The 13,137-nt window shown below is 43.7% G+C and overlaps 1 protein-coding gene across 1 annotated transcript; it reads left to right on the top strand.

The window, feature by feature from the left end:
- The first annotated feature begins 1,174 nt into the window (after positions 1-1,174).
- Positions 1,175-12,791, top strand: GABARAPL1 (GABA type A receptor associated protein like 1). The gene is made up of 4 exons (XM_003803367.3): positions 1,175-1,516; positions 8,921-8,999; positions 10,274-10,392; positions 11,512-12,791. Exons 1-4 carry the CDS (start codon positions 1,427-1,429, stop codon positions 11,575-11,577), a joined length of 354 nt encoding a protein of 117 aa, XP_003803415.1. The 5' UTR covers positions 1,175-1,426; the 3' UTR covers positions 11,578-12,791.
- Positions 12,792-13,137: the final 346 nt, after the last annotated feature.

The following is a 13,137-nucleotide window of genomic DNA, read 5'->3' as shown; positions in this document are numbered from 1 at the left end:
TTGTCCCTTAGATTTTTTTTTTTTTTTTTTGACACAGAGTCTCAAGCTGTCACCCTGGGTAGAGTTCTGTGGCATCACAGCTCAGAGCAACCTCAAACTCTTGGGTTTAAGTAAGTCTCTTGCCTCAGCCTCCCAAGTAGCTGGTACTACAGGTGCCCGCCACAATGCCCGGCTATTTGTTGGTTGTAGTTGTTATTGTTGTTTGGCCGCCAGGCTGGATTCGAACCCGCCAGCTCCGGCACATGTGGCTGGCGCCCTAGCCACTGTGCTACAGTGTCCTTTAGATTCTTTGTGGGCATAGGGGACTGCCAGATGGAGGCTTCACTGGCACCTGCCCCAATACCCAGTCTCCCGCCAGCATTCCATTACGTGAGGTATATTTATAGTAGAACTATCCTTCAGCTGATTTTTTATAGAAGAGAATGTTTGAGAACTTCTGAGTTAGTAACCTAAATTGCTTGATACTTTTTTTCCAGAAGACAGGCCCAACTTTTGGGTTAACAGGATAAAATAAATCATTTCCATATTTGAAGGTACACGAAGCCCTTAGTAGTCATCACTGACATGACTTCGTCTATGTACCTTGATTACACTTCATGCCCTTCACCTTACACATATTTCAAAATTCCTGAGTCACGCTCCGCTTATGTTGCTGTTCTAGGAGCAAACTGGCACAGAGCCAAACAAAATGAAGCCAACGCGGGGAAGGAGGGGGCGCGGTAGGGAGAAGCCGGCGGAGCACTGCAGGCGCCAGGCGGGTGCAATTGATTGGGCAAAGGGCAAAATGCAAGCAGGGGGACATTTCTGCACTAGCCAAAGAGATCTCGTGATACCCTGTCATCTTCGCCTCCAAAAGCCAGATACTCACCAGCTGGAAAAAGCTGGATTTTTGCCCTTTGTATTTGTTTTGGGGCCCAACCAAGAAACAGCAAAGGAGAGGGGAAAAGACATCTTTAGAACATTTTCTTTTAGCCGAAAAGCCATATTTAATGCCATAATCACAATAAAATAGTCACAAGACATATTTATGTTTTTAAATAAACAGATTTAGAAAAATTATGGTGAATAAAAAATACAAAGAAGTGGATACTGTTTCTGCGCACCCCCATCCGCGGCGTCCAGCAGGCTGGCGTGGGCGGGGCTTTGTGACGTCAAGGACTTCGTGCAGCCGAGGTGTTTTTGTGTTCCTAGCTCTTCTGGGAAAGCCGCTGGGATTTCTTTACCTGGTTATCGCTTATCTCAAGGCAAGGGTGCCCCGGATCCCTTCTGAACGCTCGGCCAGGCAGTGTTGTGACGGGAACTGAAACTTCGGAAGCGGGTCTGATAACATTGGATTGGCGGAGGGAAGCAGGACACCAGAGAGACGCAGTCATCAGCGAGGGTGGCAGGCCCCGTCCGGGGGATCTTGGAAACCCTGCGGTCCACCATGAAGTTCCAGTATAAGGAGGACCATCCCTTTGAATATCGGAAAAAAGAAGGAGAAAAGATCCGGAAGAAATATCCGGACAGGGTCCCTGTGAGTGCGCTGGGAGCGGGAAGGGGGTGGGCACAGTGGGGGGCGGACGTGTGGGGGTCGTGATGGCTGCCGCGGTAGCTGCAAAGGGCTCTGGAGGAGAGAGGTCCCCCAAATCACTCAACCCTGAACGCCCTTCACGACTAGAGCCAATGGACGTTCACACTGCGGGCCTATTAAGCCCACATCCCTAGGGTCCGTATCCATCTTTAGAGTTGAGCGCATTTTTAGAGCGGAGCCTACGTCTTCGGTGACTCAGCAGTATTCGGAACGTGTGTGGGTCGAGATGTTCACCGAATCGGGCCCATTTGTGCTAGAGTGATTAGGATGGGGCCTGGATTTGCAACCCTTAAAAGAGTGCAGGGAAATTGTTATGGAAGCAACTGAAATACTGGGGTTTGTCCCCAGCGATTTCTCCTTTAGATCAGTTCCCTTTTAATGAAGTTCTTCACGATATTGGGCTTGGGAGGAAAGGTTCAGAAGTGAGTAGATTCTTTTTGTTTTTTTCTCAGAATTAGGAGAGGGGAGGGGGCGTCACAGGACATTGGCCCAGAAAAAAACAAGGTCACGTTCTCTGCGCAGCGGCCAGCTTGCTTCATCATTCTTGGCTTCAGGGCATGTGTGGGGACGGCCAGCCCTCCTTCGGTATTGACTGTGATAAGATGATACCTGGATTCTGTGAGGCTGAGGCCTTTTTCTCTCCAATTTGGACTCCAGCTTAAGTAGTTAAAACTAGTAGTGCAGGCAGTGAGGAAGAACGAAGAAGAAATATTAAGGCATTTTTCAGCATCCGGGCGGTTTTCCCCATTGCCCCTCCCCCGCCCACTTGCCTTGCTTTTCTCAGATGTAGGCTGTGCAGCCAAGTTGGAGGGCAGAAGTGTGGTAGGGGGAACAACAGCTGTTGGATTTTGGAGATTAGGGGAGCAGAGCTTCTAAGGTTGCGCTCTTTATCTTCCAGCAGGGATATTAGGATAAGTATGACAACTTAGAGGTAAACGAATTGCAATTATCTGATGTTTTTAGTCCTGACGTGCAAGCACTCTTTGGGATTCTTCGATCCTTACCTAACTTGAATGGTTTTATGGCTTCTAGAAGGCAACCTGGGCCTTAGCCAGGCAGTAGAAGCCCTGTGCACTTTTTTTTTTTCTTGTAAGGAAAGGAAAATATTAGGGCTTTTCCATTCCCCAGGAAGTACACACAAAGGGTTTTCAGCCAAGAGCAGGGAGCTAACCTTTACCTAATAAAGTATCCTTAACAACTTATTTTCCTTATTTTGGACCGTCGATGCCTGCTTTAAAAGTTCCCCCTGGCTCGGCGCCTATAGCTCAACCGGCTAAGGCGCCAGCCACGTACACCTAAGGTGGCGGGTTCGAATCCCCAGCCCGGACCCGCCAAACAACAATGATGGCTGCAACCAAAAAATAGCCGGGCGTTGTGGCGGGCGCCTGTGGTCCCAGCTACTTGGGAGGCGGAGGCAGGAGACTCGCTTGAGCCCAGGAGTTGGAGGTTGCTGTGAGCTGTAATGCCATGGCACTCTACCCAGGGGGACAGCTTGAGGCTCTGTCTCAAAAAAAAAAAAAAAAAAAAAGTTCCCCCTAATTCTAGTCATACTAAACCCATTGTCAAGCAATATTTAAAAATGACGGTTAACTTTTACTGATAGTTTACCATGTCCCTTGCAGTATTGTGCTCTTCATTCATTGACTTAATACTCAAACAATTATAATCCCCTTTCTGCAGATGGAGAATATGAAGCAGCTTCCTAAAGATTTCATTGCTGTCTGTGGCAGAGATGGGATTCCAACTCTGTCTTTTGGGCATGGAGCTCTGTGTCCGTCCCATACTATTTCTCAATTTCTGTTAACCAGAATTAGCTCTTAAGCATTGGCTATAGATACACTGTTGCTGCTCTCAGCGCATCCCTGGGCAGTGTGGTAGCAGAAAGGCAAATCAGACACAAAATGATTAGGAGGGAAGGTGCTAAAAATGTAAACCTGATCTTAAGAAAAAACTGTATTAAAATTGTAATAATCAGGTTTGACTTCTGCAATTACAAGAGATGCAAGATACAATATACAAGATAACAAACATTATACATTATATATTGTATATTTTCAAGATTACAATTTTAATACTTTTTATCTTTTCTTAAAATGTGTTTTCTTTTTTTTTGGCACCCTGTGTATTTTATTCAGAACTCTCTAAGCACAAAGCTGTGTTCCAGCACCTTTATGTATGTAAGTTACAGCCTCCAAATTGTATGTTCTTAAATCTAGATAGAATTTCCACATTTTCATTCCAAACTGAGCTCTTCATGTTTCAGTAATTTATATGCATTCATGTAGAATATTTATGTCTGTTAATTCTCCCTCTTATAGTTCTGTGGTAATGTTTTAGTCTATGATGATGTGTAAGATGATCATTGAGATTTCAGTGCACCTCCAGTTAAGTTTTAACCTGTGATGAGCCTCCCACCTGGTCTTGAGCTGCTTAGCTTGTGACCCTCTTTGAGATGTGACGCAGGTTCTACAATTTGGTTCTAGTTCTGAGCTTTTGCAGGAATTCACTGTGCCCTTGGGAGAACTATTAATCTTGTGGCAAAGTGTCCTGTTTACAAAAGATAGGGTACAAGTAAGTGCTTTTTAAAGCAAAGCCCCTTCCAGCTTGACCAGTGGTGTTATCAGTCACATACCGGACTGCTGACATCACCTGAGCTTAGCTCTACCAATATCTCCTTATTACTGTTCAAAAGGAAAGATATGCTTATTCCTTGGGAAGGGGATTCATAGGATCTTGAATTTATCTTAATAGATAAAGCATATTGAAAAGCTGCAAATGGACCCTCTGGGGTAGCTGGGTCTATTGGTACAGGCTCCCACCACAATGCCTGGCTAATTTTTCTGTTTTTAGTAGAGATGGCGTATCTATTCCTCAGGCTGGTCTGAAACTCCTGTGCTCAAGGGATCCACTCACCTTGGCTTCCCAAAGTGGTAGGATTAAAGGCGTGAGCCACCGCACCCAACCTAAAATCTTGGTTTTTAAATAGCATTATTTTGCAAAGGATTTTGGACTTATTGGAGCAATAGGAAATCTAGCTCTGTGTCAAGGAATGTACAAGATGAACCAGGAACATTTTGTGATAGAAGGTAGGAGGTACATAATGAATGACAAAGATACATTGGAAGGCCATAAGAATGCGCTAAAAGGCTTGGGCCAAATCTGGGACAATTTGAGCAGCAAAATTAATAATAATAACTGAATATAAGTCACTGAATGAAATAAGAATCCATGATTCCTTAATGATGTAAATAATAATTGAAAAAACAGATAAATGGAGGAGGCATGTCAGCTAGTAAATGTAAAAGGAATGATATAATTTGAAAATCATTATTTTAGTGATTTAGGCATCAGTCAAAAAAAGATACTAGAGGCTTGGCACCTATAGCTTAGGCGGCTAAGGTGCCAGCCCCATACACCAGACGTGGCGGGTATGAATCTTGCCGGGACGTGTCAAACAGCAATGACAACTACAACCAAAAAATAGCTGGGCATTGTGGCAGTGCCTGTAGTCCCAGCTACTTGGGAGGCTGAGGCAAGAAAATCGCTTGAACCCAGGAGTTGAGGTTTCTATGAGCTGTGATGCCACAGCACTCTGCCTAGGGTGACAGCTTGAGGCTCTATCGCAAAGATGCTAGAAATAGCAGGGAAGGTCAGCGCCTGTGGCTCAGTAAGTAGGGCGCCGGCTCCATATACGGAGGCGGGCGGGTTCAAAACCAGCCCCAGCCAAACTGCAACAAAAAAATAGCCATGCCTTGTGGTGGGCGCCTGTGGTGGGCACCTGTGGTCCCAGCTACTTGGGAGGCTGAGGCAGGAGAATTGCCTGGGCCCAGGAGCTGGACGTTGCCGTGAACAGTAATGCCACCATACTCTTATCGAGGGGCACAGAGTGAAACACTGTCTCTTAAAAAAAAGAAAAATAGCAGAGAAAAGTTTGATAAAAAGTATGTTTTCAGGGTTTCAAAGTGTCTTTGCATACGTTTATTAATTGCAAAGGTGAAAATACTATTTTAGCAGTGAAAAACCTGATGGGCTTTTTTTTTTTTGTTTTTTTTTTTTTTTTAAGAGACAGAGTCTCACTTTGTCACCCTAGGTAGAGAGCTGTGGTATCACAGTTCACAGCAACCTCCAGCTCTTGGACTTAAGTGATTCTCTTGCCTCAGCCTCCCAAGTAGCTGGGACTACAGGCCCTCGCCACAACGCCTGGCTATTTTTTGTTGCAGTTTGGCTGGGGCTGGATTCTAACCCGCAACCCTTGGTTTATGGTGCTGGCACCCTACTCACTGAGCCACAGGTGCCTCCCGATGATTGACACCACTTTAACCAAGTGAATAATGTTCACCCCACCACCAATGACAGGATGAAAAGACACCATGTGCTTTCTGATAGGAGTTACTTGAGGACACAGATCCACTTCTGTGATGTACTTACTAAATATGTGTAACATAATCATAAGGAAAATTGAGCAAAAATCTAAAATGAGAGTCATTTATGAAATAATGGCCTGTATGCTTCCAAAACATCAAGTTCATGAATAAAACAAAAAGGAAGATTGTGGAACTGAGACATGAAAACTGATGGCAATATGTGATTCTTCTTCTTTTTTTTTTTTTCTTAAATTAAGACAGAGTCTCACTTTGTCACCCTCAGAAGAGTGCTATGGGGTCATAGCTAACAGCAACCTCATACTTTTGGGCTCAAGTGATTCTTTTGCCTTGGCCTCCTTAGTAGCTGGGACTACAGGTGCCCACCACAGTGCCTGGCTATTTTTTTGTTTTGTTTTGTTTGTTTAGCACACCCAGGGCAGGTTCCAGCCCGCCAGCCCCCTAACCACTGAGCTATGGGTACCCAGCCCAATATGTGATTCTTGAGCGAATCATGAACTTGGAAAGGAAAAGGAAATTATTAGGATAGCTGATAGAAGCTGAATATAAACTTTGGATTAAATAGTAGTAATCCAAAAAAAAAAAAAAAGAAAAGAAAAGAAAACCTCCCACATAGCAAGAAACTGTTAGGAACAGATGGTTTGATTTTAAACTTTGCTAATTGCCATGTTGAATGTTGGCCCCATTTTACATATGAGGAAAACTGAGACTCAAAAGGGGAAACCTAACCTCAAAAGGGTTCATTGTAAATGAGGGGTAGAGTTGGGATTTCTAGAAACTCGAAATGTTTCCTGGTAAACCAAGACTTTAGTGCCCCTCTCCTTCCTGTTCCTCTCTGAATGCCTCCCTGCCCTCCAGTTAAAATGCTTCTTATGAAGCATTCACATAAAATTGACGTATTCCTGGAGTTTACCATCATATTAGTGCCATAACTTTGTAAAGATAAAGTTGAAATGTTTCCTTTTATTCATCAGAACAGTGAAATAGAGAGGTTAAGTGACTGATTAAAGATTACATAGCCGGGTGGCGCCTGTGGCTCAAAAGAGTAGGGCAGGGTCCCATATGCTAGAGGTGGTGGGTTCAAACCCAGCCTTGGCCCGCCCCCCCCCCCAAAAAAAAGATGACATAGCCTTGGGCGGTGCCTGTGGCTCAGTGGGTAGGGCTCCGGCCCCATATACCAAGGGTGGTGGGTTCAAATCCGACCTGGCAAAACTGGAGCAAAAAATAATAGGACATTATGGCGGGCGCAGGTAGTCTGAACCCAGGAGTTGGAGATTGCTTTGAGTTGTGTGATGCCATGGCACTCTACTGAGGGTAATAAAGTGAGACTCTGTATCTAAAATAAAAAAATAAGATTACATAGCCTGGCTTGGTGCGTGTAGGTCAAGCGGCTAAGGCGCCAGACACATACACCAGAGCTGGCGGGTTTGAATCCAGCCAGGCCTGCCAAATAGCAATGACAACTACAACCAAAAAATAGCTGGGTGTTGTGGCAGGTGCCTATAGTCCTACCTACTTGGGAGGCTGAGGCAAGAGAATTGCTTAACCCCAGGAGTTGGAGGTTGCTGTGAGCTGTGATGCCAGAGCACTCTACCCAGGGTGACAGTTTGAGGCTCTATCTCAAAATAAAAAAAGGTAGCCATTAAAGATATTTGTCCATTATTTGTTTCTGTTTCTTCCCTTTAACTTTTCTATACTTTATATGTTTTGTATCTAGAATGATTGTATTTTCTATGCTAAAACCCTGAAGCTCATAATTTTATAGTAGATATTTTCAATTTTGTAAGTTTAAGTGCATAAATATCTGTATATATACATATCTTCATTTTTTCTCTTTTCATTACAGAAATACATCAACCTTATAGCATTCAAAGTATTACAGAGATGTATAATATAGACATTAAAAACCTTAAAATCCTTGGGCCGTGCCTGTGGCTCAAAGGGGTAGGGCGCGGGCCCCATATACTGGAGGTGGCAGGTTCAAACCCAGCCCCGGCCAAAAACTGCAAAAAACTCCCCCTTAAATTGCTAACATGGTCAGTATTGGCAAATGAATTATTATACTTATACCATATTACAGAATGTCATTGTAAGAGCTGTTTTAACATTTTTTTTTTCATTTAATGTCTTAAACATTTTTCTGGCAGTTCTTGGAAATTTTGACAAAGTTTAAAATTTAAACCACATTATCTGCTCTTTAATAAATGGTAATTATAAGAAAGAATAAAACGGGCGGGGCCTGAGGCTCAGTGTGTAGGGCGCTGGCCCCATATACCAAGGGTTGTGGGTTCAAACCCAGCCCCGGCCAAACTCCAACAAAAAAATAGCTGGGCCTTGCAGTGGGCGCCTGTAGTCCCAGCTACTTGGGAGGCTGAGGCAAGAGAATGGCCTAAGCCCAGGAGTTGGAGGTTGCTGTGAGCTGTGTGATGCCACGGCACTCTACCAAGGGCAATAAAGTGAGACTCTGTCACTAAAAAAAAAGAAAGAAGAAAGAATAAAATTAGTAATAGGTGATCTGGGCCATCTGAGAAGACAGTTTTCTTGATGTTCTAATTAAATACCAGAAAATATATCTCGTAATATACAGGTAACTTATAATTACTTAAAATCTTTTTACTTTTCATCATGTGCACTCCCTATTTTCATTTCATTGTAGTAAGAAAACCATAACCTCCCACAGGAAGCCTGTTTCCCGTATGTTTCGTCAGGGGTCGGGTGGGGCATAAGAAATGGACAAGTTTTATATTGGGCCTAGACAAGCTCACTTCCTTTTTTTTTTTTTTTTTTGGCCGGGGCTGGTTTTGAACCCAGAACCTCTGGTATATGGGGCCAGCACCCTACTCCTTTGAGCCACAGGCGCCGCCCGACAAGCTCACTTCCAATAGGATGGCTATAGGATGTAGAAAGAAAAAGACTAGGTTGGGTTCTGTAGTTTCATCTCCCCACTTGCCTCCTGTCCTTCTAGGTGATTGTGGAGAAGGCTCCGAAAGCCAGGGTGCCTGATCTGGACAAGCGGAAGTACCTAGTGCCCTCTGACCTCACTGGTAATGCTCTTTCCCTCCCCGACCCTTCCTCTGTGACAAAACACTGTTCATCCTTATTACTTGCATGAGATTGTGAGAGAGAGAAGCACAGAGGCAAAGCAAATGAGTGGGATTCTGCAGAGAGTAAGTGGATTCAAAAATAACATGATGGGCTTGGTGCCTGTGGCTCAAGCGGTAAGGCGCTGGCCACATACATCTGAGCTGGCGGGTTCTAATCCAGCCTGGGCCCGCCAAACAATGATGGCTGCAACCAAAAAATAGCCAAGCGTTGTGGTGGGCACCTGTGGTCCCAGCTGCTTGAGAGGCAGAGGCAGGAGACTCGCTTGAGCCCAGGAGTTGGAGGTTGCTGTAAGCTGTGAAGCCGTAGCACTCTACCCAGGGGGACTTGAGGCTCTGTCTCAAAAAAAAAAAAAAAAAAAAAACGATAGTTCTTCTTCCATCACCATTTCCCTTAAGCATTTCTTGTCATCATGTCTTGTTTGATTTAGGACACAGCTAAGCACAAAACATTGAAAGGAAAGATAAGATGCCCATTATTTAAGCTACTTTTAAATTTCAGCTTCATTACTATAAGAAAAAAAAATTGTCCCAAAGGGAAAACCAGCCTAGTCTCTTGAGAGGATTACATTTTAGAATTTCTTAACTTAATTTTAAAATAAGTTTTGTAAATCCTGTTTACATTTATAAAACGTAGAAGAGAGTTCACTTTGATCCTTAGTGGAATACCCGCTGGATCCAGGAGACGCTGGAAAGGTTTTATAGATACATTTGGTCCAGAGTTAATGGATTTAAATATCAGCCTTCCAGAAGATTTACTCAGGAAAGGGTAAAGCATCTCTGCTCAACATAGGGCTGAGTGACCATGCTAAGATTCCCAGAGCCTAGTAGACCTCTTTCCAACATTAATTTTACTTAGGGTGGGAGTGGGGATGAAAGGGTATTTCAAAGTCAGGTTTAGATAATGCTGGGAATGTTTTGGTCAGCATATACATAGTATTCCCTCAAAGTAGTCCTCAGGCTGTGGGTAGATACCTTAATGTTAGGTCTGAGATACAAACTCTACAGTGACATGTCAGGGACTTTGTGGGTCTCATTGAGTTTCGCTTTTTATTTTGGAAGCACTAGGACAGTATTTGGCTCTGCTCAGATGATATATAAAGCTGGTACTTACCCTCAGAGGAACAATTACAATTTTTTTTTTTTTTTCTGGCAGGTGCCCTGTTTCTAACCCCTTGTTTTCTTCTTGACTTTCTTTTCCTTCTTCCTTCATCCAGTTGGCCAGTTCTACTTCTTAATCCGGAAGAGGATTCACCTGAGACCTGAGGACGCCTTATTCTTCTTTGTCAACAACACTATCCCTCCCACTAGTGCTACCATGGGCCAGTTGTATGAGGTAATGGTCCTGGCCACACAATGCTGGATGCTGTCCAGTGCAGCCTGGCATTCTCTCACTTTTGTTCCATGTATAATCATCACACACTTGAGAAGTGGGGCACAAGGTGTTATTTGTCAGGATCCTCTTACACATGGTACTGTAAGGCATGGGGATTAGATACCACTTGTCCTTTAGAGCTTGAGCACTCTACTAGATCTAATCCTTAGAGATCTCTTCTCAGTCTTACCTGACTATAGTGTTTTAGTGCTGGGTGGTTTTATTGAAACAGCAGGAAATGGTTCCTAATAGTAGACATTCCAAAGCATTTACCCATTTGTAGTTCTTGTTATTCTCCTTGGTAACAATTTAGCAGTAAACCGAGAAAACAAATAAAAGCCAGCCCCTTTTAACTCGGAAGCTAATGGCCTCAGACTGAAGGTTTCTCTTCACAGTTAATGCCCTATATAAACTCTGTTTAGATAACCTCTTAGATCTAAACAAGGGTAGCTTTCTTTCTTAGAACAAAAACTGTGAAGGACACTGTCCATTATCTGGCCACAGTGAATCAGATAAAATGAACTTTAAAATTAGAGCAGAGTTTTTAAATGGATTCATTTGTCTTTAACAGATAAGTCCAGGGAGAATAATTCATATGATTTAGTTTAATTGCTAAAGTATCAGACCCTAATATGAGAAAACTATAGTAAAGGACTTTGTCATGCTGTAATACAGCCTAAGATCATAATGGTATTATTCTTTAAACTTTCACACAAGGTGTGGTCTCACTATTGAATTATGTGAATTTTAATAACCTTTAGCCTTTCATTCTGTAATGTATATTCCCGATTAGCATATAATCCAGTATACAGGCCTTGTGGGATCTCTAGTCTGTTTGCTAACTTGAGCTTTATAAGGTGACAAACTAAGTCCTTTTTGTATCCCTGACACTTAACAGGCATTATGTTCTCCATGAAGGTTGTTTTTAATTATAGCCGGTTCTGTGTATTCTTTGTTCCTCTTTTTAATGGGGGTGGATCACACCTTACAGACTACCTTAGAAGGCATGTCCAGCTCAGAATTCTAGAGATGATGAATGTGAATATGTTTTCTAAACTGTTGTCCTATCTCTTCCCCTAGGACAACCATGAGGAAGACTATTTTCTGTATGTGGCCTACAGTGATGAGAGTGTCTATGGGAAGTGAGTGGTGGAAGCCCAGCAGATGGGAGCACCTGGACTTGGGGTTAGGGGAGGGGTGTGTGTGGGACTTGGGGATAGAGAGGGAGGCTCCCACCATGGAGGAGACAGAAGGTGAAGACATCAAGAAACATTACACCGCACACGCTGTCATCACATTTTCACATGCTCAATTGATATTTTTTGCTGCTTCCTCAGTCCAGGGAGAAAGCATGTCAGGACAGAGCTGTTGGATTGGCTTGGATAGGAATTGGGTTGACACAATTTCATAGCATTCCTGAGAATGAATTTTTGTGCAATTTCATAGAGGGATCAGGAGGTGGGCGGGTTGGGGCCAGAGATGATTGCAGTTCGGTAGCAACTCCCTGCTCTTTAGGCAGAGAGTCTGATTTTGACATTTGCAAAAGCCAATATGGAAAGGAGACAGGAGTGTTTTAGGATATGTGCTAATGGACCATGCCTGGGGACCAAAAAAGACCCACTGTAATTGAAGTGTGGCCCCCTGTCTCTCACCTCCTCCCTTCCTATCTCAGTCATAACCTGACAAATGTCACAGTGCCACCACCAAGGATGGCAGTAGACATCAACCCAGAAGTTTAGATGGGGTTCTCTTACCTTTTCAGGTGGTTAGGATTACAGAGATAGTTTCTGTAGCATTAAACTGGAATGATGGAGTGTTGAGCATCTCAGTCTAACTTGCTCTCTCTCTGGTGCCCCTTATCCCACACCCACTTTGGAATTTAATGAGCCTCAGGCTTTTCTAATTGCAGACTAAAACTCAAGCATTTCCTTTAGCATTTTCATGTATAGGGACAGAGATATGTTAGGTAGGGACTAGGCAGGATGAGGTAAGGTAGATGACACCTCCCACTCAGCCAGAATTCTCGCTCCCGTGCTGCTGTCCCTGCAGTCTCACACGCACAGGATAATTCTCGATGGCCAGCTGCTTCCCTCCTTCGGTTTTAATCCACTGCAGCTGCTAGTTAGAAAAGTTTGGAGGGATGACTTTTAGTAATTCATGGGGATTTTATTGATTTTCACTTTAGGGGTTGGGTGGGGGTGGGGAGCAGGACTTGCACTCAGAGGGGACATTTCAATTCATCTCTAGTAATGAACAGAGGCCTTCCTGTTGGGAGAAGCCTGTCAGCTACAGATTCTTGTATAATAATGTTAATGCCATCAGGCCAAGGAAATAAAGAAATTGCTTATCTTAAAAATTTATTCAGAAATGTTGCCTTTATTGAGCACATATTAGAAGAGATGATGCGTGGATTCTTTGAAGAACTGTGAGTGGGGGAGGTTAGCAATGATTGTGCACACGGGTCAGCCCTGTACATGTCTATGCAGCTCTTCGCTGACCCAGAGTGACTGTCCAAGGGTGAATGTCCTGGGGGCGGGTGGAGGGGGGAGGTGGGGGGGAGCGGCAATGTGGTTATCTTCTCTGCAGTTAAGTGCATTGTCATTGCTCTTTGCATTTCTCAAGGCTGAAAGTGGAAGACTACCTACTTTGGAGTATAGGGGGTGGGGTGTGGGTGTGCTAATTACAAATTCAGATGTCTGGGCTATG

Source organism: Otolemur garnettii, unplaced genomic scaffold, assembly GCF_000181295.1.
Source record: "Otolemur garnettii isolate 467f Iridium unplaced genomic scaffold, OtoGar3 scaffold00299, whole genome shotgun sequence".
NCBI classification, from domain to species: Eukaryota; Metazoa; Chordata; class Mammalia; order Primates; family Galagidae; genus Otolemur; species Otolemur garnettii.
The sequence above is the reverse complement of the archived record's forward strand: the minus strand, read 5'-3'. Positions and strand labels throughout refer to the sequence as shown.